We start from the raw sequence: 25,059 nt of genomic DNA on the forward strand, positions 1-25,059 counted from the left end.
CGCTGGCATCTTCCATGGCCTCCCCCGCCCGGGTCCAGCCCCCCGCCCGCTGCCCCAGAGCTGGGACCCTGGGAGCATCCCCCCACTCTCAGAGGTCATTCAGTCTACTCCCCCGCCTCGGGGCAGGGTGTCTCTCTCCTCCGGCCCGGGCCTGGGGAGGGGCAGCCTGGGCTCCCGGGGAGCTCCTCCTCTGACCACGGCCGGCCGCTCTCTCCACAGGCCTTCATGGAAGAGGTCAAGGCCCGGGGCCCTTACATCTACTCCGTCCTGGAGTCGGCTCAGACCTTCCTGGCCCAGCACCCCTTCGAAGAGCTGGAGGAGCCCCAGACGGAGGGCAGAGGTGAGGTGGTCGCCCACTTCCGCCTCCCCTCTCCTTCAAGGGCTTCCGGGTAGTTGCCGTTTGGCCCCGAGGACCGACCTGGTATCGGTGGGAGCATCTAGTGCTGTGTACTGGGGTGTAGAGAGGCCCCCGATCCCGCATGCCGTGGTCTGCCAAGCTCTGGGCAGCTTAAGGGCTAGGTCCTGCACCGGGTCGCACCTGCCCGCCAACACTTGCTGCTCTCTCCTCCCTCCTCCCTTCCACTCCCCATGCCACCTCCTACCCACCTGCCCGATCTCCTCTCTAGTCAGTCTTCCCTGGGCGCCACTGCTCTGGACAGTGAATTGCTTGAATGTGTAGACAGGGCCTCTGTTGTATGTCTGTTCTGCTTTTCGTGTAAAAGGAAGCCAGACTCCAGGGCGAGGGCCGCTTCACCTTATGTGCAGCAGCCAGAGCCCAAGACCGGATGCGGTCACTGCTCATGATCATTTTGGTCAAAAGTTTAAGGACTCTAGGCCTGTCTTGATTTGTTTGTATCCACCCCAGCTTTTAGTTGAGTGCTCGGCACATAGTAAGCACTCAACAATTATCATAATTATTATTATGTCAGAGAGAGAGAGTGTGTTTGTGTGTGTTTGCTCGTGCACGTGTGTATCCCACCCCTCTGCCTGGGCCGCTGGCTGACTCCCACCCGGGTGTCCGGCCGACGCCTCGGCTCCTCCCCGTCCCCCGGCTCACGTCCCGCCCCCGCCGCCGGGGCCCGGCTTGCAGATGTCTCCCCGCGGCTCCGCGGCCAGAACGGCAGCCGCTTGGTGTGGAAGCAGGCGACGGTGGCCAGCGAGCTGTGGGAGAAGCTGACGGCCCGCTGCGTGGACCAGCACCGCCACATCGAGCGCACCCTGGAGCAGCTGCTGGACGTCCGGCGGGCCATGGAGGAGCTGGACGCCTCGCTCGGCCAGGCGGAGGGCGTCCGCGCCACCTGGGAGCCCATCGGGGATCTCTTCATCGACTCCCTGCCCGACCACATCCAGACCACCAAGGTGGGCCGAGCGGGCGAGCGAGGGGGTCCCCTCCCCTCTGCTCTTCACCAGCTCTGAAGGGGGCACCCTAGTGGGGTGGGGGCGGGTCCCTCTCCCCTCTGGCCCTCTGCTCCTGCTCTCCACCAGCTCCGGGGGGGTTGCTGCATAGTGAGTCACAGCTGCCGGTGCATCAGGGCTCTCTCCAGCCATTTCACATCTTTCCTCCCCGCCACGGTTCACCAAGGAGCAGAGGAGAGGTCCCGGGGTTGGGGCCGGGACAGTGACCGTCCGCCCCTCGGAACCGGTCCCTCATCGCGGGAGCGGCGACGGGGTCCCTGCCCAGGCTCAGAACGCTGGTTCCTTCTCTCCTCTTGGGCTTGCGGGCGGGGCTGCAGCTGTTCAAAGAGGAACTGTCCCCCATGAAAGATGGGGTGAAGCTGGTGAACGACCGGGCCCACCAGCTGGCCATCTCGGACGTGCACCTGTCCATGGAGAACTCGCGGGCCCTGGAGCAGATCAACACCCGCTGGAAACAGCTGCAGGTAGGGGCGGGGCTGCCCTAGGAGCTGGGAGAGGGGACAGAAGAGGACAGGTAGGTGAGCGGCTGGGAGGTCGAGGTGCAGGGGAATCCCTGCCGGTGGCTGGCTCTGGAACTGGAGGTGGGGCGGGGGGAAAGAGAGGACGCCGAGGAGGAGGCCCGAGGGGAGGAGGCGGCCCTAGCAGGTAGGCCGAGGCCTGCCGGGTCCTCGGGCGAGTTAGCAGGCGATGCCGGGGGCATCTGAAGCCTCAGCTGCCCCAGGATCCTACCCTTCCCTTCTCCTCCCCTCCCCTCCCCTCCCTCGCTCTCCCCCCCAGACGTCTGTCAGCGAGCGACTCAAGCAGCTGCAAGACGCCCACCGGGACTTCGGGCCGGGGTCCCAGCACTTCCTGGCCAGTGCGTGAGCAGAGCTGGCCTGCGGCAGAGGCAGCGGCAGCAGCAACGGCAGCGTCCCCCCGGGGTGGGGCTGGGGAGGGGAGAGGGGAGTCCCAGCTCAGCCCCGAGGGTCACTCTGGTGCCCGGTGTCAGGGAGGGCGGCCCCGGCGGGGGGCTTCGCCGAGATGCCGTCGGCCCCAATCCCCGTTCAGCTCTGGGGACTCCTGGGGATGCCAAGGGGACGGAGACCGGGTCCTGGCAGCCCAGAGTGGGGGCCGGACGGCCGGGGGGCCGGACGGGGACTGGGCTCTGGGGCTCCCTGGGGCTCAGGTGATGCTGGGACCGCCCGTCCGGAGGAGAGTTTGGCCCCAGGATTCACCACCTGTCTTGGGCCAGGCCTCGGGGGAAGGAGCTTGGACCTGGAGATCTTCCCTGAGCTACTGGACCCCCCACCCCGCCCCGAATCTTGGTCTCACTGGGGAGGGCAGTGAAAGCTCCTAAGTGTTTTAGCGGTGAGATGAGATCCATCTCTCTCCCTCTCTCTCCTCTCTCTCTCTCCACAGCCTCTGTCCAGGTGCCCTGGGAAAGAGCCATTTCCCCCAATAAAGTGCCCTACTACATCAAGTGAGTCAGCGGGCCCCGGAGGAGCCGTGGGCAACCGAGCCGTCCAGCTCCGGCGGCCCCTTCCTACCAGGCTCTCCCGCTCCCGTCCCTCGGCCTGCTGGACCCTCCGCTGAATGGGCGGCTTCTCCTGAGCTCTCCGCCCCCGCCCCCCAGCTGCAGCGGAGAGTCTCGGGGGCTCGGATGGGGGGCCCTGGACTCCATCCTGGGATGGCGGGTGGGCCAGGGTGGTGGCGGGGAGGGGACTTTCCTGAGAGCCTGCGGGGAGGTGGCGGGGGAGTGTGTGTGTGGGTGTGTCTGTCTGTCTCATTGGGGACGAGAGCAAGTGTATGAACTTGCTAAAGTTTTCTGTTTCCTCCTAACTGAATAATTTGGAGTCCCTCTGCCTCCCCATTAAAGTATATCTCAGTGAGGGCCGAAATCGTGTCTCTCACTTCTCTTGAGAAGCAGACCAGAGGAAAGAGAACGGGCCTGGTTGGCAAGAGGACCTGATTTTCTAATCCCAGCTCTGTCTGCCACTTGTCTGCTGGGTGACCTTGGGCAAGTCACTTCACTTCTCTGTGCCTCAGTTACCTCATCTATAAAATAGGGATTAAAGCTGTGAGTCCCACATAGACTCTGTCCAACCTGATTATCTTGTATTTACCCCAGTGCTTAATTTAGTGCCTGGCACTTAACAAACACCATAAAAAAATGTGTATTAATTGTACTCCCTCAAGTGCATAGTACAGTGCTCTGCACATCTGCACCCAGGAGAAACGATTGATTAAATGAAGACCCTTGTGTTTTTGGCTCTGTGGGCCCATGGGAGTATTATATTGTGTGTGTGTTGTGTGTGTGTGTGTGTGTGGTGCGTGTACAAGAACACACACCCAGGCTGGGCAGAAGGGACACTGTTTGTCCGTGACTGGGCCGGCCCCTTGTGTTTCCAGCCACCAGGCTCAGACTACCTGCTGGGACCACCCCAAGATGACCGAGTTGTACCAAACCCTGGGTGAGAAGGGGACGACAGGAAGGGCTGGATGGCGTAGGGCGGGGCAGAGGAGCTGGGGTTGGAGTGGGTGGAGCTGCTTGTGGCGGGCGCCCTCACCCACCCCACCCCCCCGGAGGGGAGGAGGAGTGTGGGCCACGCTGCTGGTCCTGGGTGGAGCTGGCCATTCAGGTTCTGTCCACCCGCCGGCTCTAGCTGCCCCCCTGCCCCCCTGCACCCTCTGGTGGTGGGGAAAGGGGGGAGGGACGCACACCCAGCCCAATCGCGTTTCTCTCTGCCGCTTTCCAGCCGAGCTGAACAACATCAAGTTCTCCGCGTACCGGACGGCCATGAAGCTGCGCCGAGTCCAGAAGGCCCTGCGCCGTACGTCTGCCTCTCCCTCCCGGTCCTCACCCCGTGCTCTTTCCACCACTCCACACTGCCTCTCTTCCCTCCCCCTGCCAAGCTGAAACCCTCCTCTTGGTCCCTCTCCCACCGGCCCCCAAGTCCTGCCTGTCTGGAGGGACAGGCCAGCCTGCGGCAGGGGAGCTAACGGGCTTCTGGCCTTGGCTCTCAGAGAAGCGCAGTGGGTCATATTGATCAAGTTCCTTCTGGGCAGAGCACTGTACTATGCGCCTGGGAGACACAACAGAGTTGGTAGAGTTGGTTCCCTCCCCACAAGGAGTTACAAGTCCCCAGTGTAACTGTGGCAGTGAGCGAACAGACCAAGCCAGAGAAGGGTCCTCATCTTGGAGCTGGTGAGCAGTTACCTAGTGCCCTTGGGCAGCACAAAACAGAGTCGAACTCTGGATGCGGGACAAGCAACGTGGCTCAGTGGAAAGGGCACGGCCTTTGGAGTCGGAGGACTTGCGTTCTAATCCCGGCTCATCCACTTGTCTGCTGTGTGACCTTGGGCAGGCCACTTAACTTCTCAGTGCCCCAGTTACCTTATCTGTAAAATGGGGATTAAGACTGTGAGCCCCACGTGGGACAACCTGATGACCTTGTATCTACCCCAGCACTCAGATCAGTGCTTGGCACATAGTAAACGCTCAACAAATACCGTAATTATTATTCTGGCATTTAGTACAGTGCCTGGCACATAATAAGCGCTTATTATATGTGGAGCCACAGGGGAATGGGGCTAGAGAGGCCACAGTCAGCTAGGGCCGATTCACTTGTCATCGGCAGAGTGAAATACTCACTCTTCCTGCGTGGCACTTACAACCCAAGTGAATGTTAAACAAAAGCAAACACACACACACACTCCCCTCAAAACTCTCTGGACTTGTTTAAAAAAAGTTTGCAGTGGTTTAAACTTCCTGCTCACCGTTTTATGTATTTGGAAACCCCATTGCTAAAAAGTCCCCAAAACAATCTTGTGTTCCTCTTGATGTTTCTCTCCAGTACTTACTACAGTTCTCGGCAATAATAATAATAATAATTGTGGTATTTGTTAAGTGCTTACTATGTGTCAAGCGTTGTACTAAGCTCTGGGGTAGATTTAAAAAAATCAGGTTGGTCATAGGAATGTGGGGTCCCTTTGGCCAGCTGCTCCTACTGAGGGCTACTTCAGCTGCTGGCTGTCAGCCTTGGGCCCGGCAGGTCACCCCGCTGGTCCCTTCGGGCCCGAGGCTGGCCGTTATCAGAGGCAACGAGGGTGGGCAGGTGGTCTGGGGCAAGGGCAGGGGCCAGAGTTGACTGCCGCCCTCCCCCTTCTCCCAGTGGACCTGGTCCCCCTGAGCACAGCCCTGGAGATCTTCAACGAGCACGAGCTGCAGCCAGGGGAGCACGTGATGGACGTGGTGGAGGTCATCCACTGCCTGACCGCCCTCTACGAGAGGCTGGAGGAGGAGAGGGGCATTCTGGTCAATGTGCCGCTCTGCGTGGACATGACCCTCAACTGGCTGCTCAATGTCTACGACAGGTGCGCCCTCCCCCCCCCCCCCCCGGCTGCTTCACTCTCTGCCCCCTGACCCCATTGTGCCCTCTCTGCCCATCTCCCAAGAACCCCAAGTGGTGAGCGGAAGCCCTGCCCCGGCCGGGATAGGGCGGGGGCAGCTCCTGTCCACCCTCGTCTCGGGTTTCCTCAGGTCCCTCACTGGTGATCCGGGGCTGGGAGGACCCTGTCACCTAGGATATACGTGAGATGCCTAGGACAAGGACCCGGATGTGGGCAGTGCCCATGTCCAGCCCCTTCCCCCTCCCCCCTTGGAGATCATCTGAGGCCCAGCTGCCCCCAGTCTGCTGATGGTCAGTTCTGGGCCGGGCCCGGCTGAACTCTCCCGAGGCTCCGGTTGGGCTCAGTCTGCCAAAGGGAGCCCGGGGGTTCGGGGAAAGCCAGTCTGTCGCCAGGCCTCCTGAGCGGGGGCACAGAGCCAGAGTCCGTCTGGATGCCTGGCGCCCAGAAGCCTGCTTGTTCTCTTTCTGGGTCACCATCTCGTCTCTCCCTCTCCTCCATTCTCCCCCGCCCCCAACCCCAAGACACTGCCTGGGGCTCTAAGGGCAGCAGGAAGCCAGCATGGGGCAAGGGGCATTGTTACAGTGTCCGGCCTGGCTCTGGCCTGGGGCGAGGGGCGTTTTCCACCCCCGGGGCCCACGCGATGGGGCGTGTGTCAGAGGAGGGAGGGTCGACCCTTTGACTGCTCTCTACCTCTGTCCACTCCACCAGCGGCCGCAGTGGGAAGATGCGGGCCCTCTCGTTTAAGACGGGCATCGCGTGTCTGTGCGGCACAGACGTGAAAGAGAAATTCCAGTGTGAGTCCCGTGGTTGAAGCCGGGCGATGCTGGGGGCCAGCGAGGGGGAGGGGGCAGGCCGAGTGCAGCGCCCCGCTCAGCGGAGGGCGGAAAGGGTGACAGAGGACGAGTTTGGGGGATCTTGGGGAGGTGGCAAAGGGTAGGCTTGGGGGATCATGGGGCGGTAGAGGGCAGGCTCGGGGGGCCCCGGGTAGGGGAAAGAAGCCCAAGAAAGGACCCAGTGAGACCCCCGTGGCCCTGAGGGTCTGAGTCTTGAGGACCTATTCTGTGGGGGTCCTGGGTGGAGCTGGAGTGAGTCACACCCTCCGCCCCCACCCAACCTCAGAAGAGCTGTGAGTCCTGGCTAAGGGCAGAGATGGGGGTCAGCTCCCGGGCGCCCACCTCCTTCCAGGTCCGGGGGATACCGGGTCTATGTTGGGAGGAGTGGGGAGGGGCTGAAGGTCGGGCAGGGGTGACCCGGCCGGCGGCGGAAGCCAAGCGGGAGGCTGGGATTCCTAAAGGGCCCGAGAGGCCCCGACCCCCTGCGTCCTTCTCCTCACAGGGAGCCAGGGGCAGAGGCTCCTGCGGTAGCTGAACCCTAGTTGGTTAGGGCAGCAAGCAGGCTAAAAGGATGCCGGGTTGACAAGCGCTTGGCTTCCTCCCCATCCCCTGCCTGTTCCCTCCCCGCCCTCCCACCTCCTCGGCCCGGCCCCTCTTCTCCCCCGCCTGTCCCCTGTCCACGCCGCGGGTCCCGGGCAGACCTTTTCAGCCAGGTGGCTCACCCTGGCGGCCTGTGTGACCAGAGGCACCTGGGCATCCTGCTGCACGAGGCCATCCAGGTCCCACGCCAGCTGGGGGAGGTGGCGGCCTTCGGGGGCAGCAACGTGGAGCCCAGCATCCGCAGCTGCTTCCGTTTTGTAAGCGCCAAGCCCGGCCCTCCCCGGGCAGGAGGGACGGGACGGGAGGCGGGAGGGGGGGGAAATGACCCGGCCTGGAGGAAGGCCAACAGCCCCACCTCCACTCCTGCCGCTGGGAATGGGGGCCGGGCGGAGGCTCTGAGTGGGGAGATGCGGATAGGAGAGGAGGGACCGGGTCACCGGCTGCTCTCCCCCCCCCCACCCCCATCGCCCACCCTGCCGGTACCCCTCAGCGGCAGCTTTGATGTGGGCACCGACTCCAGGGGGATTGTTTGGGGTGGCCGAGGGTGGGGCAGGAGGGCAAGGGGAGATGCAGAACCCCAAAGCCGCTGAAGGCCGTGCAAGCGAGACGGGATCCGGGCACCCGGGCCGTGGCTCTCGGGTCGTCCGCCCCGTCCCCGAGAGCCCGCCATCCTGGCCAGGGTGGAGCCTTGGTAGCCACTGGGCCTAGCGCCCCCCGGGACCGGAGCCACCCAGCCTGCCGTGCTTCAGTCCTCCCTCCCCCCCACTCCTTCCCTCTGTGTCCCCAGAGCACGGGGAAGCCGGTGGTCGAGGTGGCCCAGTTCCTGGAATGGGCCAATCTGGAGCCGCAGTCCATGGTGTGGCTGGCCGTGCTGCACCGTGTGGCCCTGGCCGAGCCGGTCAAACACCAGACCAAGTGCTCGGTTTGCAGGCACTGTCCCATCAAGGGCTTCAGGTACATCGGGCCCCAGACCCAGAGGGCCACGGGGGAGGGATGCCCGATCGGCTACCGAGACCTGGGGCTGGTGGGTGTTAGGGGAGGTGGAGGGCACCCCCTTGTCCACACCCCCAGAGTTTAAGTGGGACTTACCCCTTGGGGACACGGGTTTACAAGCCGCGTAGGTGGTGGAGCATCTGGACGTTGCCCCGGGCGTCCTCAACAGGGGGATGGGGCATTGAGTGTGAGCGTGATTGGCCCAGGCAGCGCCAGGCGGGGCTTTATCGTCTGGTCCCGTGGCTGGTACCATTCTGACCCCACCCTAGGCACAGAAATTATGGGAGATCCCCTGGGAACCGGGGGTGGGGCAGGGAGTGAGGGGTAGTCATGAGGGGCTTTCTTCTCCGTGCTGCCAACTGGCTCCGAATTCTAGCTACCGCTTCGGCTGAAACGGGATCACCTGGCCAAGGGGAACCTCTCATTTGTTGTCCAGTACGACCATTGTATCTCCATGGTTGAGGGTGGGCTGGTAGGGGGAGGAAAGGAGGGGAGCTGGTAGATTATGGGGCTGATTTACCAGCTTGGTTTGACGGTGCTTCGCCCCACATTTTAAATTCCTAACTGTGGTGGCACAAAACCTTTGCCCAAAACAAAACTGAGACCCCAGCGAGTAGCAGCATAGCCGGACTGTAAGCCCGTCAATGGGCAGGGACTGTCTCTATCTGTTGCTGATTTGTCCATTCCAAGCGCTCAGTCCAGTGCTCTGCTCATAGTAAGCGCTCAATAAATACTATTGAATGAATGAATGAGAGCACGGACCCGGAGACGGGGAACGTGGGTTCTAAGCCCCGGCACTGCCGTGTGACCTTGGCCCAGTCACTTAACTGCCCTGTGCTTCGGTTTCCTCATCTGTAAAATGGGGATTCAATGCCTGTTCTCCCTCCCCCCTTAGACTGTGAGCCCATGTGCGACAGGGACTGTGTCCGATCTGATTATCTTGTATGGACCTCAGCGCTTAGTTCAGTGGAAAATAGTAAGCGCTTAACAAACGCCACCACTGCTCTCGTCATCACTTGGTGGGGCGGTCTTGCCATAATGCCGACGGGAGAGGGGCCGGGGCTAGCGTGTCCCTGTGCCTCCCGCATCGGGAGGGGAGGAGAGATTCTGGATCTCCCTGCCCTTCTCGGCCCACTCTCGCCGGTCCCGCCCTTCCCCAGGTACCGGAGCCTGAAGCAGTTCAACGTGGACATCTGCCAGATGTGTTTCCTGACGGGCCGCGCCAGCAAGGGGAACAAGCTCCACTACCCCATCATGGAGTACTACACCCCGGTGAGGAGCCGTCCCCTTTTCCCCCTCAGCCCTCCTGATCCCCGGGGCCCCCGAACAGGGGACGCGGCCTCACGGTCCACCTCCCGTCCCCCGGGCCGGAGGAGCTCGGTGACGGGAGCCCTTCCTGTCCCCAGACCACGTCCAGCGAGAACATGCGGGACTTCGCCACCACCCTGAAGAACAAGTTCCGGTCGAAGCACTATTTCAGCAGACACCCCCAGAGGGGCTACCTGCCCGTCCAGTCGGTGCTGGAGGCTGACTTCAGCGAGACGTGAGGGCCGAACTCCATCGCGCTCCCGTCCCCCACGGCCAGCTCCCGGTCACACCCCGGGGAGGGAGGGAAGCGGGCAGGGAAGCGGCGGTGACCACGCAGTGGATTGAGCGCTCACTGTGTGTCAAATGCCCTCCTGAGCTGGACAAGAAAATCTCAGTAGACACCAGACTTGTCCCACAAAGGACTCACTGTCCAAAAGGCAGGGAGAGTAGGTGTCTCCTGCCCATTTGACGTAGCTGAAAACTGTGGGCCGGAGACGTTACGACAGGCCCACGGTCCCGCGGCAGGCCGGGGGCCGAGCTGGGATTAGAACCCGGGTCTCGGGACTGCCACCCCCGGGCTCTCTTCGCTAGATCGCGCTGCCTAGCTCAGTGATCCTGGGAAGGGGTGACCCGGATTTGGGGGTCGGGGAGGAGGGCTCGAGGAGGGCGGGACTGCTCCTCCTTGCCAGTACCCTGCCCCAAGCCCCGGGATGTGAGATCTCCAAGTGAGTCCCCCACCAAGCCCCCGGCCCCTCTGAGCACAATCTGGGCATCTGGGAGAGGGATTCCTCTCTATGCAGTGAGTCAGATGGCTCTGAGGCCACTGGCGGCACCCTCCCCGGCAACCCCCCGGAGCTGTGGTGTAGTAGGTGGGTCTCTGAGTCCGGGCGGATGGCTCGCCCGAACTCTGGGCCGCGGCTGTTCTTTCAGGCCTGCCTCCTCCCCGGTGCTGCCCCACGCTGACACCCACTCTCGCATCGAGCACTTTGCCAGCAGGTACCTGGGTCCTGGCGGGGAGAGCACGGCGGTCAGGGATCCTTGCGGGAGGGGGCAGAGGCCTTGCATGATCCCGGGCTTCCCGCACTGCTTGATGCCGGGCTTCCCGCCCTTGTCCGGATGCGGGTCAGCCGCTGGGCGGCCTGGGCCTCCCCGACCAGCGGGGTCACTCCCACTCCCCCCGACCCCTCCAGGCTCGCTGAGATGGAAAGTCAGAACTGCTCTTTCTTCAACGACAGCCAGTCTCCGGATGACAGCATGTGAGTCCGCGGCGCGTGCCCCGTCCCCCACCGGGATCGCCCCCCGACCCCGCGTCTCACCCACAGCTGGGAGCAAGGGGGAGGCTGGCCCCGGCCCCGGAGGGAGGGGGGTAATGAGCCTGGGCGGCGGGGTCTGGTTTGAACCTAGTTGGAGGATGGGTGGCTATGTGTGTCCCCCAACCCCCCGTGCCCAGGTATGCAGGTGTGTTCATCCCCACCCCCGTGCCCACCGTGGTCTGACGTGGTCTCAGACCCCACCCCCCCACCCCACTCTTCCCGTGGTAGAGACGAGGACCAGTACCTGCTGCGGCACTCGAGCCCCATCACGGACCGCGAGCCGGCCGGTGGGCAGCAGGCCCAGGGCAGCCCGCCCGGCGAGGAGGACAAGGGGACGCTGGAGAAGATCCTGGCTCACCTGGAGGATGAGAATCGGTGGGGGGCGACGAGGGGTGCCCGGGGGTTGGGTGTGGAGGTTCAGGGGGGAGGAGGAGCTTGTCCTGGAGAACGGAAAGGGGGGCGTTGGGCCTGGCCTTGCCTTCTGAGAAGCAGCGTGGCTTAGTGGAAAGAGCCCGGGCTTGGGAGTCAGAGGTCGTGGGTTCTGATCCCGGCTCCTCCACTTGTCAGCTGTGTGACTTTGGCACTTCTCTGTGCCTCAGTTACCTCATCTGTAAAATGGGGATGAAGACTGTGAGGTCCACGTGGGATAACCTGTTTACCTTGTATCTACCCCGGCGTTTAGAACGGTGCTTGGCACATAGTAAGCGCTTAAGAAGTACCATCATCATTTTTATTATTATCCCGAGGGGACTCGGGAATCGCAACCGATCCCCGGGATGGGGGGCCGAGCCCCCGGCCGGAGCCACTTGGGCTGTCCGGGGTGGCAGGGGCGCAGGGCTCATCTCGGGGGGGGGGGGGCACTTCACACTCCCCGGCCCTGCAGGATCCTCCAAGGGGAGCTGCGGCGGCTCAAGTGGCAGCACGAGGAGGCGGGCGAGGCCCCTCCCCTGGCGGCCGGGACCCCCGAGGCGGCCCAGGACCCCCACAATGAGGAGCTCCTGGCGGAGGCCCGGATCTTACGGCAGCACAAGAGCCGCCTGGAGACCCGCATGCAGATCCTGGAGGACCACAACAAGCAGCTGGAGTCTCAGCTGCAGCGCCTGCGAGAGCTGCTCCTGCAGGTGGGCCTGGGGACCCAGGGAGTGGGGGGGCTCCGGGGCTACCGGGGTGGGTGGGATGGGAGAAGGAGGGGAGCCGGGACTGGGTGGGTGGACCGACAGTGGGAGCAGAGTCAGCCAGTCAGACCGTCGTATTTATTGGACGCTTAATATAGGCGGGACACTGTACTAAGCATTTGGGAGAGTACAACACAACAGACACATTCCATGCCCATCGTGAGTTTACAGTCTAGAAGGGGAAAGAGACATTAGTATAAATAAATAAAATTACAGACAAGTACAGAAGTGATGTGGGGCTGGGAGGGGGGAATGAAGGGAGCAAGTCAGGGTGACGCAGCCGAGCCGGGAGGCCGGATACCTGGACTTTTTATTTTGTTTTCTGTGGTATTCGTTACGCATTCATTCAATTAAGTCGTATTCACTGGGCACTTTGTGCAGAGCACTGTACCGAGCGCTTGGAAAGTAAAATTCGACAACAGATCCCTACCCAACAACAGGCTCGCGGTCTAGAAGGGGAATAATGATGGTATCCGTCAGGCCCTTACTATCTGCCAAGCAGTGTTCTACGCACTGGTGGAGATACAAGGTCATCAGGTTGTCCTTTGAAAGGCTCACAGTCTTCATCCTCATTTTGCAGATGAGGTCACTGAGGCCCAGAGAAGTGAAGTGACTTCCCCAAAGTCACACAGCTGACAAGTGGCAGAGGCGGGATTAGAACCCACCACCTCCGCTTCCCAAGTCCGGGCTCTTTCCATTTAGCCACTCTGCTTCTCGGGGGTTCTTACCTTGTTGATCTCTGGTGCTCGGGGCCTACCCGAGGGTCCCGTTTCTGGGGGCTGTCCAGAGCCCACCTGGAGCATCCTGGTGGGACATTTCAGCCACTTATGCCTGAAGAAGAGAGGCGGAGAGTACACAATTTTCTGCAAATATGGGAAGTGATGTGGGATATGGGGTGGGCAGCTCAGGTTTCTCTTCTCCAAATATGACCTAAAATGGCAACAAGCGGAATGTAGGATACAAGTCAAAAAAGCCTTCTGAGCTCTGCCCATTCCCGAGGGGAATGGGAAAGCCTCTCTGAAGGTTTTTAGGACTCACGTCTCTGTTCGGGGTGGATGAGGCCCGGCCTTCCCTGGAGGCAAGGGGTTGGCCCGGATGGTCCCGAGCAGCCGGGTCAGGGCTCCGCGTGTCTCTCCAGCCCCCGGCAGACTTGGACGGGACCGGCTCGGCCGGCTCCTCGCTGGCCTCCTCCCCGCAGCCGTCGGAGGGAAGCCACGCCAGGGAGAGGGAGCACAACACCCCAGACACCGAGGTGGCCGGTGAGACGCCGACCCACGTCCTCTCCCCGAGGGGCCCCTTGGTCACAACCACTGGGGTCGGATGGGAAACTCCCCGGGCTTCGACCCTGGGCTGCACAACGCGGAGCCCCCGTCCTGCTGGCCGAGCGCCGCTCCCAGCCAAGGTGGAGACCGGCAAACGGGCAGCCTCGTCCTTCACCCCCATCCTGTCCGCCCATCCGTCCTCCCTGCCCTGTCCATCTGCCCATCCACACCGTCCTGTCCATCCTCCCCGTCCTGTCTTTCCGCCTGTCCTCCCCGACCCGTCCATCCTTCCCGTCCGCCTGCCCGTCTTCCCCCTCCTCCCCGCCCTGTTGATCTGCGCTCCTGGCCCCACCCCATCTGTCCATCCTGTCCGCCCTCTCCCACAAGTCCCCTCTGCCCTCTAGATGAAATAGTCGCCAAGAGCCAGGACGTCAGCCTGTGCCTGGAGGACATCATGGAGAAACTGCGGAATGCCTTCCCCAACGCTCCCAGCCCCGAGCCGACCCCTAACGCCCTGCTGGCTTCTTGACCTGCCGGAGGTCACGGGCCCCGCTCCCTTTTCTGGCCTGGCAGGGCTCTGCCCCCTCTCTGCTCCAGCCCAGCCCTTCCCCTCATCCCTGCTGCAGGGCTGCTGGGACCCCACTGCCCGAGGTCTGGGCCGGGGGGAGCGGCTTGCCGGCCCGGGCAGCCTGAGGGCCGGCCCAGGGGTCAGCCCTCACTGCTGGCTGCTGCCTCCTCTAGGGGTAGGGGGGCTCCTGGGGCACCAGAGTGGGGAGGGTCACTGTGGAACACAGCCTGAGTGGGAGTGAAGCCCCCAGCACTGGGGCCCCTACCCTCTGCCCCTCAGGGGGCCGTAGGGAGATCCACGAGCTGGGGCGGCCTGCTGGGCGAGAGTCCTGGCCCGCCAGCGGCGCACAGAGTGTGGGCAGTCCTGTGTGAGCACCCCTGCCAGCTGCTGTGCCCAGCAGTAACCTCGCTAACCAAAGCTGCGCTAGGCCAGCTGGGTGCTGGTGCCGGGCCATCCCCGTGCCCGGGGATGCCAGGGTCCTCCACGGCGAGACACCCTCCCGGCGGCCTCCTCCCGGCGCTGGCTGATGTTCAGAGGAACCAGAGAAACGCTAACAGGTTTGGCTTATCCCAGCTCCCCCCACCCCCCGGCTTCCCCCGGCTCCACCCGCTCCCTTCTTCCGGCTTCCTGGGAGCCGGCCAGGCCCCAGCTGGGGACTTGGGCATCGACCCCGGTCCGCCCGTCCCTCTTCAGGACAGTCGGGACGGCCCGCCGTCTCACCCTCCCTCCGGAGACCTCTGGAGAACGGCCCCGAGATGCAGGGGAGTCCAGAGGGAGGGGCTCCATCCACTGACCGGGCAGCAGCTGCGGGCCGAGAGAAGAAAGGAAACTAACGGCCGGTCAGGGTGGGTGAGCTTGTTCTGACTGGAGTGCAAGGAGCTGGTCACCTTTCCCAGACCACACCACCGATAGGACAGGCCAGCTTTCTGTTCCTGGGGGCATGGTGACCTCCACACCCCCAGCCTGGCCAGGGTGCCCCGAGTCACTGAAGCCAGGTGAGGGGGGCGGTTCAGGGCTCGGGGCCCAGCCGGGGTCCAGGCTGCCTTGTCCCGAGCCGACCTTTCTAACCAAGAGCTCTGGAGCAGATTTCATCTGCTTGGGTCTCTCTCTCTCTCTCTCTCTCTCTCTCTCTCTCTCTCTCTGTATATATATACATTCTGTACGTCAGCCATTCCCCCGCAGCCACCTCCCGCCCTTGCACATTAAATCCTAATTCCTCATCCTGCGTCCCCTTTCCTCCTCGCTCTCTCTGCCAGCCCAGACCTTGGGGCCTGCCAGGCCACTTTGTGGGGTGGGGGGGCCCCGAGCGGGGGGCCCGTCCAGCTCTTCACCAGGCAAAAAGACTCTGGTGTCTTGGGGCGGGGGGGGCACTGCCTCCTCTCTTTCCAACCTGCTCAGGCATCAGTCCAGACTAATCCTAGTTAATCCCAGTTTGCCCGCCGCCCTTCTCAAATGGCCCCATCTTGGGGGAGCGAAAGAAGGGAGCAGGGAGCGGAGGAAAGGAAGAGGGACTGACTGCAGGGCCAACCCATCCCAAGGCTTGGGGATTCTCTTCTACGTCTGAGCTGGGGCTCTGGGGGCATCCCTATCTCCCTTGGGCTCTGCTCGATCCCAGGCCCTGGCACCGTGGGGTCCGAGAGAAAGGGTGGGAGGTTGCGACACCTTCCCTCAGCCAAGGTAGATGGCAGGGTGTGGGAGGGGTGCGCTGGGTGGAGGCCGGCCGGCAGCCGGGTGTAAGGCCGGCAGTGCCCATCGCAGTCCCCTGGGCCAGGACCACTGCACACGCGGGTCAGGGCCTCAGGCCTCGTGCCCCACAGTTGCCCTGGGAGGACTGGGTAAGGATGCAGTTGTCAGGGTTTCTGGGTTGGGGTGTGAGGGTTCCCGAATTCAGAGGCTGAGCTGAAATTGGCAGCGGTCGGTAGGTAGCAGAAGCTGAGCAGGGTAGGGTGCCGCCTGTCCGGAAGATCAGGCGTGGGGGGTGTGCGTCTGGGGGAGGGGAATGTCCGGTTGGTCTGCAGAGAGGCTCTGGGCCCCGAGGGGCCGGCCTACCCTGGGAGGATTATTGGACTCGCGGTATTGAAGTCCTGACGCTGAGGATGCTCATCGAGGCTAAGGTCCTCGGTCGGGGGTGTGGTGGCTGGTCCGATGGGGTTCGGGACACAGACTGTGTGTCCACTAAGTAGGCGTCGGTTGTGCGTTGTTTCCCGGTGAGGCGTCCTGTGCGGTGCTGCAAGTTCCTTGTGCTGTTTGGAAGTGCCGTGGGGTGTTGTTGGGTGATGGGCAGAGGCCAGACTGGCTGGAGGGCTCTGCATCGCTGCGGGAGGGGGCGGGAGTCCGCGCGCTTGGTCCGTGTTACCGTGTAAGAAGGTCAGAGAACGTTGGCCGGGAAGGATTCTGGGAAAGGCTCAGAAGGCTCCGTTCTCAGGCTGAGTCGCTGGCTGGAGGTTGCGGGGGGGTGGGCGGCGGAAGGTCAGGTCCGGGAGGGGAGTTAGCCGGAGTGGGGCCGGGGAAGGGATCCGAACGGGACAGAAGGCCTGGGCCGGTCCTGCCCCGGGCCCCAACTTCCCAGGGCCGGGCCCGGTGCCATTTCCCCGCTCTGGGTGAGTGGCCAAGGCCCCAGCTCCTCCGGGCTCACCGCCCGGATCGCCTGGGTCAGCACCACCAAGTCAGACGGAGGGGCCCGGGCGCAGGCCCGGGCGGGCCGAGCCGAGTCTGCGTCCCCAAGTCTTCAGGACGAGGCGTCCCCTGCCTCCCGCCCCTGGCCCGGCTGGGCACGGTCAGTCTTTCCACCCGCCAGGCTGAAAACCTAGCTGAGGCCGGGGGGCGGGTGGGGGTGGGGGAAAGAGGGCCACGCTGAGGGGACTGCAAATGCGGTAGTCACCTTGGGGCCCGCTGCCACCCCCACCCCTCATCCCATCCGCAGGGGCTGTAAATGCGGAAGTCGCCTTGGGATCCCGTTGCCCCCGACCCAGCAGGCCGGGGCAGGAGTTCACGGTTTCCCTTCATGCGCTCCTTCACGGTTTCCCTTCGTGCTGGGGCTTTAACTGATAAAAGCTGGCAGGTAGGGGGCAGTGGGGCAGGGGTGGGGGAGGAGGGCAGCCACGGCCCCCACTTACTACGGGTGGGGAGACACAGCAGCAGGGCTCAGTTCTGCCCTCCGGCTACCCTGGTAGCCCCAGACTCTGGCAGGTCCATAGGGCCACGTGGGGACCAGCTGCCTGCCCCACCTGTCCTGGGACTGGCATGTGGGTGGGGAGAGGTTGTGCGGGTTGAGGGGGGTGTCCAGATTTGGGGTCTAGTCCTGTAGAAGCACTTTGAGCTGTTCGGGTGGGCAGGGGAGGGTGAGGAGACATCGGGACTGACTAGTGCTGCCCACTCCCTCCTCCCTACCCCCCTCAGTCACCTTGGTCTTCCTGGTGCTTTCCATCCTCTTCCCCACCCTCCCACCCCCTCCCCGAATTCTGCTTTGGAAGAGAATAAATTTGTATTTATGGATACTGTGGCGGTTGTCTTCCCCTTATTTTTACCTTTAGTGGAAGCCCCCAGGCTCCTAGCCCCATTTCCCCGGTGGAGTTGGGGAGGGTGGGGCCCAGAAGCTGGGCTGTGGAGGAGGGCGGGGGAAGTGTGGACTGATGGAGGAAGCGGTGGCTTCTGGTAAAGGCCCCATGGAGACCGAGGTCCCCAGGGGATAATAATAACGTTGGTATTTGTTAACTGCTTACTATGGGCCGAGCACCCTTCTAAGCGCTGGGGTAAGTCCCATGTGAGGCTCACAGTCTTAATCCCCATTTTACAGATGAGGGAATTGAGGCAAGAGAAGTTAAGCGACTTGCCCACATTCACACAGCTGACAAGTGGCAGAGTGGGGATTCGAACCCATGACCTCTGACTCCCAAGCCCGGGCTCTTTCCACTGAGCCACGCTGCTTCCTGGGATGGTCAGGGGCTGGCCCCATAGAGCCCCTCTCAGGCCCTCCTGGTTCTAGGGCCTCCTGACCTCTCTGAGCGGGTGGGCAAGGCTGGGAAAGGGAGAGAGAACGCCCACAAAAAGCATAGAGTCAGGACGGCTTTATTCTCGGCCTCTATGATCTGGCCCAGGGCTGTGAAGGGTGAGGGGATGAGGCAGAGAAGAGGTCAGACCCTAGCCCAGGGGCGGGGACCGGAGGGGTGGGGATGATGACCTTTCTTCGGGCCCAGCCCCTCTGCCCTCCCTCTCGCTGCTGCACCACTCTGCCTCTCTCTCAACAGTTCCCCTCCCCACTACTTCCCCAGCTCACTCAGCCTCCTTGCCATCGTCCATATGGGTCTGGGGACCTTGGGTCTTCTGAGCGGGCAGCAGGCGGGGCAGGGTTGCCTCATCCTCCTGCCCTGACGCTGGGCGGCCGAGGCTGCAGCACCAGCCCAGGCTTCTCCTTTCTGTTTTTTGAGACCTTCCTCTGGACTGGTCGGCCCCACTTGCTCCCCAGACTCCGTGTGCTCCCCCAGCCGTGCCCACCCAGCCCCTCTGCAGGCCACGGACCCTGCCCCTCCTCCTCTCAACTCTGCTCTCTGCCCTCCCCTCCCCCAAGTTGTCTTTTCCTAACTTCCTCACCCCTGATCCTGCTTCCCCTCAGCACATTTCATTTCTGCAGCCTTCCCCACCTTCCTCGGCTGCTCGCCCAGGATCTCCTTTTGCCTCTGACCAGGAATTCCCCTCTCCTCCCCACTTCTTTTCTTTTCTCCCCCAGACGCTCCTTCTCTCACTCCTGCCCCTTTCCCATCTTCCCAGGAATCCTGCTCCCCTTCCCCGCCGACACCAGAACGTTCCTCTTCTCCGTCGGCCTCACCGCTCTCGGCCCCGAATCCCACGTCTCCTCTATTCTCATCCGCAGCCCCCTCGTCCCCTGATCCTGCTTCTCCATTCTCCCCCTGCCCCCTGGTCTCTGCCTTCCCACCCCTTGCCTGCCCCCTCCGTTCCCCTTCCTCTCCTGCTCCCTCCTCGATCGCTTCTGCCCCCTTCACCCCCTCCCGGGGCCCAGCCCCCAGCTCCCTGGGCCCCGACCCCCGGAAAAGACCCCGGAAGGTGTGCCGCTCCTCCACCCTCTTTCTTCTCATCCTCTCTCCCAGCAGCCTCAGCTCCTTCTTCACGGCTGCGGCCAGGGTCGGGTCCAGCCGGGCCGCCCGCAGGAAGTCTGTCCGGGCCTCCTCCTCGTCCCACACGGCCGCGTGGGCCTTGGCGCGCTTGAAATAGGCTTTGACGTTCCCTGAGGGGGCAGGGCTGGGGTTGGCGGGAGGGCTGCTGACCGGGGGTGTCCGGGGAGGGAACCGGGAGAACCCGGCGATGAGGCCGGGCGGACCCCGAACCGTAATTCCACCGTTCCCACCCAAGAGGTGCCAAGGCAGAAGGCGGCGGCGATGGGACCGCACTTGTCGGAATGATGGCCGAGAGGTAAGGACAGCCAGGATGGGGGTTAGAGTTGGGGCTACAGTAAGGGGCTAGAATAATAATAATTGCGGTATTTGTTAAGCAACTACTATGTGCAAAACACTGTACTATTCACTGGGTTAGATGCAAGATAATTAGATAAGACACAGTCCCTGTCTTTCAAGGGGCTCACAGGTTCAGAGACCACTTAGCGAAGCCCCACTTTACAGATGAGGAAACTGAGACACGGAGAAACTAAGTGACTTGCCCGAGGTCACATAGCCTAGTGGCAGAAGTGGGATTAGAACCCGGGTCCTCAGACATCCAGGCCTGGAGTCCCAATCCAGCCAGAAGCTCTTGCTAGCACTGTGTGGGAGCCAACATAGAAGTGAACGGGGGTGGGTGTGTGCGGGAAGGAGGGGGAGTGGCGGGCGGAAAGCAGGAGGGGAGGGGGCTTCCGACCTGGGTCCTTCTGGAGGAGGGCGGTGGTGTGCTGCAGCACCTCGTAGTGCTCCCCCAGCTCCAGCTGGCACTGGCAGTAGTTGAGGATGAGCGGCGTGAGAAGCCCTTCCAGGTGGCACCAGGAGTCCTCCAGGGGCTTCTCCTGGTCAGTCAATCAATCAACGGTATCTACTGAGCGCTTGCTGCGTGCGGACCACTGGAGGAGAAGGCTGGAGGAGGGGGCTGGCGGCGGGGCCTGGGGCCGGGGCAGAGCCCCCCTCCACACCACCGCCTCGGGGTCGGCTGAGCCTCCGGTGCCGCCTGGAGTAGCCCATCCTGGCTCCCTGCCCGGGCTTCCTCTGCAGGGCCCCGGGCCCAGCGGGAGCACGGCTTTCCCTTGGGAAAAGAGGGGGAGAGTGGAGTGGCTGGAAGCCTCGCTCCAACGCTCCTCCATTCCCTCTTGGGATGAGCCAAGGCTTCACCCAGCCCCGGACGCCCCACCCCTGACCTGGTGGAGCTAGCCTGACCCTGCTGCCTACATGGGAGGAGACCCAGAACTCCTCCCTCAACCCCCCGAGCTGGTGTATAATGCTTAGTACAGTGGTCTGCACACAATAGGCGCTCGATAAGAACCTCTGACTTTCTCTCCAAGACCGTGCCCCAAGGGGCCCTCTCGACTGAGCTGGGTGGCAAAGCGGGGGCGGTCAGACCACAGAGGGACTTGACCACCCCCCAGTCAGGGCAAGGAGCTCCCCGGGATGTGGCCTTTGGGAGTGCTGTGCCAGAGGCCCCAGATTCTGTTCCCACAGGCCTCCCCTGGGCTCCGCGGCCACCGACCGCCTCACGGAAGGCCACTGCCGCCCCGACGCAGACCCCGTGGCCCCCACCTTAGCCTGGAGGGTGCGGAGACAGACGACCGCCTCCTGGTACTTGGCGGCCGCCTCGCGGAACTTCCTCTGCAGGACCAGCCGGTTGCCCTGGGCGTGGAGCAGGGGCACGGCCTGCAGCTTCTCTTCGGGGTTCATGGCCCAGGTGTCACGCTCGTAGGACCAGGGGGCTTCCACCTGGTCGGGAGAGACCGCAGCCACCTGCACCTCCCGGCCTTCTCCTCAAGGGAGGCACGGGGAGACGCCCACCTCGGGCACCTGAGGATCCAGGCTCCGGTCAACTCAGGTCCGCCCTCTCTCCCTCCCTTCCCATGGGCTTCCCCTAGCCGGCCGTAGAGTGGGTGGGACCGTGGGGGCCCCGGAAGGCAGCAATCGGCTCTGCCCGGGAGCTCCTGGGGGTGGGGGCAGGAGGTCCCTCCTCACCTTGAGCAGCTCCATGACAAAGATGAGGGGCTGCGGGCTTCTCTGCAGCTCGTCCAGGTCGCCGTAGCCCGTGCTGTGGTAGTCAAACAAGTTGCCCATGCCGCAGCGGTGCCGCTGCCCCTCGGCCGGGTCCCTGCCCTCTGCGATCCTCCTCATACTACTGGACACGAGCGCGTACAAGCCTGTGTGCTGCAAGCGGGAGTGATGGTGGTGCCCTGGCCAGTGCCCGCGGCCAGCCGCCAGCGCTGTGGGGGGGGTCTCTGCAGCAGCGACTAGGCAGCCCAGGTGGAGGTCCGTGTGGGTCTGTGGACCCACCCCATAAAAAGACCGTTTCCTCATTTAACGCGACTTTTCCCCGGGGCTCCCTCAGCCACGGAAAGGAATACCCTGCTCTGTGTGTGGGGGAGATACTGGTACCTGTCTGGGATTATAAATTTCAAACTTGTTCTCACCATTTCCCCTGCAGTGACGGAGGTCCCACTTTCTCCGGGGGTGGGGCACGGGGGAAATGGTGTGTCCTTATCCTTGTCTCCACAGGGGTGGGAGCCAGAGATCAAGCTTCCTGAAGAATGTTTGGGGGCTAAGCTAACACCTGCCCCAGGTTAATGGCAGCCCATCACTCCCTGCTGAACTCCCCACCCGCACCCCAACCCCGATCTGGGCTGCTGTGACGTTGGGAGCGGACAGGAATTTCCACAGCTCGAATCCAGGCCCCAGGAGGTGTTTCCACCCAGCTCTCCTTGGACAAAGAAAGGGAGACCAAAGGATGCAAAAAGGCAGGGCAGGGCCCAACCACTGCCATGGCGATGCTCTTTTTGGGGACCATTCCCTGAAGCACCAGAAGGCTCCTAACTCAGGGATTTCCCTTTGGAGACCAAGCAGAGCTTCTGGCTCTGGGCGGGCCTAATGGGGAGGGGGCCCAAAAGGGACAGGTCACATCGACTAGCCCAGGGTGTGTCCTCTCCCTTCTCCCCTTCCCCCGCCGTCAGAGCCCCTCCCGGAGGAACAGTGGGTCCAAAGGCCCGGGTGACATTTCAGAGGGACCGCAGGTGGCCCCAGCAAGCAGCTGCCCGATCCCAGCCCCGGGGGCCAGCGGCCGGGGCCCCGACTCACCACCGCGTCGCACCAGAACTCGGCCACCTCTCCGAGCCTCATGGAGGTGAGCAGGGTCTCCCACACCTCCATCTTGAAGAGCTTCCCCACGACCAGCTCCACGGGGGCCCCCGCCTTGCGGCTGTCGTCGATCGCCGTGCGCTCCGAGTCGTCCTTGAGCGTCATGAAGTGGAAGGTGACCTGGGGCATGAGAGGCTCCCTGCCGACAGGCCCCCCCGCAAGAGGAGGGCCTCCCGACAGCACTGTGGCCACCCCGGGACGGTGGGGAAGGGAGTCCGCCTCCAGAGTGCGTAAATCCCCTCGGAGGGAAAATGGCCGATGCTGGGATCGCCTGCTCCCTGGGCAAGGAGCCCCAACCCCTCGGTGGACCCAGGTACCCTCTGCCCCCTCCGTGTCCGATAAGACGATCGCTCTCCCTACCTTCAAAGTCGCGTTAAATCCCATCTCCTCCATTAAATCCCATCCTCTTCTGGGAAGGACTAAGCCCTTATTTCCTCTACTCCCTCTCCCTTCTGCACTGTCCCTGCACTTGAATTTGCAGCCTTTATTCACCCCTCCCTCAGCCTCACAGCACTTATTAATAGCATGGATACTAGGAGCAGCATGGCCTACTGGAAAGAGCACAGGCCTGGGAGCTGGAGGACCTGGGTTCTAATATTAATAATAACGATGGTATCTATTAAGCGCTTACTATGTGCCAAGCACTGTTCTAATAGCTGGTACAAGGTGATCAGGTTGTCCCACGGGGGGCTCACAGTCTTAATCCCCATTTTACAGATGAGGTCACTGAGGCACAGAAAAGTGAAGTGACTTGCCCAGTCACACAGCTGACAAGTGGCAGAGCCGGAATTAGAACCCACAACCTCTGACTCCCAGGCCCGTGCTCTTTTCACTAAGGCACACTGCTTCACTTATATGCTGTGTGACCTTGGGCAAGTCACTTCTCTGGGCCTCAGTTTCCTCACCTGTAAAATCAAATTCAATCCCTGTTCTCCTTCCTACTTACATTGAGCACAGGAGCTGTGTCCAACATGCTTAACTTGTAGCTACCCCAGAGCATATAACAGTGCTTAATAATAATAATAATAATAATAATAATAATAATAATACTGATGGCATTTGTTTAGCGCTTACTATGTGCAAGGCACTATTCTAAGCACTGGGGGGTATACAAGGTGATCAGGTTGTCTCACGTGGGCTCAGTCTTCATCCCTATTTTACAGATGAGGTCACTGAGGCTCAGAGAAGTTAAGTGACTTGCCCAAAGTCACAGAGCTGACAAGTGGCAGAGCTGGGATTAGAACCCACGACCTCTGACATCCAAGCCCGGGCTCCAAACAGTAAGTGCTTAACAAACACTACAATTATTATTGTAGCTGCAATTCATTTATATTAACATCTGCCTCCAGGTAGATTGAAAGCTCCCTGTGGGCAGTGGGTGTGTCTGCCAACTGCCTTACTGTAGTTGCCCAAGTGCTTAGTACAGTGAGCAGCACACAGTAAGCACTCAAAATCCCATGGATCGATTGATCCCGGGGCCTGGGAGCAACGCAGGAGTCGGCTGGAGCTGGGACTGGTTGTGCTGGTGCCTGCTCTATGCCAGGCATGGAGAGATTTCAGCACCCCAACCCAGCCCAGCCAGCTGACACCCCCGTTCCAGCCCCCAGCCCCAGGGCTAATTGGGGGATCTCTCTCCAGGTAGCTTGCTTGCCAAACTTGGCCGGGGCTCACATCCCTCCCTAGCCACTGCCCAGAATCCCAGCTCAAAAGGCCCAGCCCCATCCCCTCACTCTTGCCAATGGTTAAACCCCGAAAGGGCACGCACTTAACTATAAAACCTTTCCCACGTTTCTGACGGCGGGTGAAGGTGGACAGGGAGCGGGTGACGAGAGGATGGGTCACGATCCCTCGCAACCCCCGCCCCACCCCAACTACGAGAGGAAGCCGGGTTGGGGTCGGAGCAGGGTCTGGTCAAGGCTGCTGCACCCCGGTGCCTCCGAGGGGTCCAGTCCAAGCTCCCGTGCAGCAGGCCCCTTCCGCACCATTACCTTGCTCCCATCGTGGAAGGCGGGCAGCTCCCCCAGGCCTCCGTGCAGGATCTTCTTCCTGACGCCCTCCATGCCGAGCAGCACTATTTCATCCATACTGGGGATGGGCTCTCCCGCCTCGCTGGGAGCGGTCGCCTCCGTGGTCCCCGGAATTATCAGCCGGAGCCCCTTCCCAGCTGCTTTATGACGGCGGCGGCAGCCGGGGTCTGAAACTGCCCCTTTAATCCCTCCCCACCCGGCTTCCCCGACAAATCCCATTTGGTTAATCGGGGAATTTTCTGCTCAACTCATTACAGGGGCTTCACTCTTGCCCTAGTCCTGTCTCTCCTCCTGGCATCCTCTGCACAGGTAGACACCCTGTGCATTAATAATCCCCCCTCCTCCACCCAGGACCCCAAAATCTGGTCTCGGGACTCTGAGGGCTCAGCGGCTCCAGGCTTTGAGTCAGCCAGTTTGGGAAGGCCGAGGGCGGAGCCGGAATCTGCATAAAAGGGACGGTGCTCCACTCTCAGTGAGGGGAAACGGTCTTTGGATCTGAAACGCCCCACGTCCACCGGGACCTTCCAGACCAAATACGAGCAGGGAAGGGCCAGCCCTTTAGACGGGAATCCGTTTCTCCCAACCTCCTCCCCGGCTGTGGGGAGGTGTAATTTTTGGCCATAAGGCAAACTGTTTTGGGGGGAGGTTTCCAAGGCCCCATTGGAAGCCCCGGTCCTTCTGCCCCCTCTCCGCCCGTGCTCCCAGACCGCCCAGGACAGGGATCGGTCACTTTTATTTCCCACGGCAGGAATCAGCCGGTCTTGGGAATGGACTGACAGCTCACCTGGAGGGAGGAGATACTCCGAGCCGAGAGATGAGGGCGAGGCTACAATGCCTGCACATAGGAC

The 25,059-nt window shown here is 62.3% G+C and overlaps 2 protein-coding genes across 4 annotated transcripts in view; one reads left to right on the top strand and one right to left on the bottom strand.

Annotated features, from left to right (window-relative positions):
- DRP2 (dystrophin related protein 2) overlaps positions 1-15,077 on the top strand; it is a 29,542-nt gene extending 14,465 nt beyond the window's left edge. For 2 of the 3 annotated variants that reach the window (XM_029066944.1, XM_029066945.2), the window contains exons 5-23: positions 220-340; positions 1,091-1,359; positions 1,734-1,880; positions 2,194-2,272; positions 2,815-2,875; positions 3,805-3,866; positions 4,152-4,226; positions 5,568-5,769; positions 6,514-6,599; positions 7,338-7,495; positions 8,026-8,192; positions 9,392-9,503; positions 9,638-9,774; positions 10,470-10,535; positions 10,730-10,795; positions 11,081-11,227; positions 11,736-11,973; positions 13,166-13,286; positions 13,694-15,077. In XM_029066944.1, the coding sequence (XP_028922777.1) occupies positions 220-340; positions 1,091-1,359; positions 1,734-1,880; positions 2,194-2,272; positions 2,815-2,875; positions 3,805-3,866; positions 4,152-4,226; positions 5,568-5,769; positions 6,514-6,599; positions 7,338-7,495; positions 8,026-8,192; positions 9,392-9,503; positions 9,638-9,774; positions 10,470-10,535; positions 10,730-10,795; positions 11,081-11,227; positions 11,736-11,973; positions 13,166-13,286; positions 13,694-13,818 (2,439 nt within the window). In that variant the 3' untranslated portion in view covers positions 13,819-15,077. 3 annotated transcript variants of the gene reach the window in all.
- A 630-nt stretch (positions 15,078-15,707) lies between these two features.
- Positions 15,708-25,006, bottom strand: LOC100082750 (aryl-hydrocarbon-interacting protein-like 1). The gene is made up of 7 exons (XM_029067893.1): positions 24,173-25,006; positions 22,125-22,304; positions 21,012-21,200; positions 20,589-20,765; positions 19,723-19,864; positions 18,871-19,099; positions 15,708-15,810 (listed from the first exon to the last, which is right to left on the bottom strand). Exons 1-7 carry the CDS (start codon positions 24,428-24,430, stop codon positions 15,708-15,710), a joined length of 1,278 nt encoding a protein of 425 aa, XP_028923726.1. The 5' UTR covers positions 24,431-25,006.
- Positions 25,007-25,059: the final 53 nt, after the last annotated feature.

Source organism: Ornithorhynchus anatinus, chromosome 6, assembly GCF_004115215.2.
Source record: "Ornithorhynchus anatinus isolate Pmale09 chromosome 6, mOrnAna1.pri.v4, whole genome shotgun sequence".
In the NCBI taxonomy this organism is placed as follows: Eukaryota; Metazoa; Chordata; class Mammalia; order Monotremata; family Ornithorhynchidae; genus Ornithorhynchus; species Ornithorhynchus anatinus.

Bases quoted from the DNA above. Each gene is read 5' to 3' on its own strand.
- LOC100082750 (XM_029067893.1), bottom strand. From the start codon at position 24,430: ATGGGATTTGTCGGGGAAGCCGGGTGGGGAGGGATTAAAGGGGCAGTT. The intron at 22,305-24,172 runs GTAATGGTGCGG...CTCATGCCCCAG, and splicing joins CCTTCCACGATGGGAGCAAG to GTCACCTTCCACTTCATGAC. The intron at 21,201-22,124 runs GTGAGTCGGGGC...TCCCGCTTGCAG, and splicing joins AGTTCTGGTGCGACGCGGTG to CACACAGGCTTGTACGCGCT.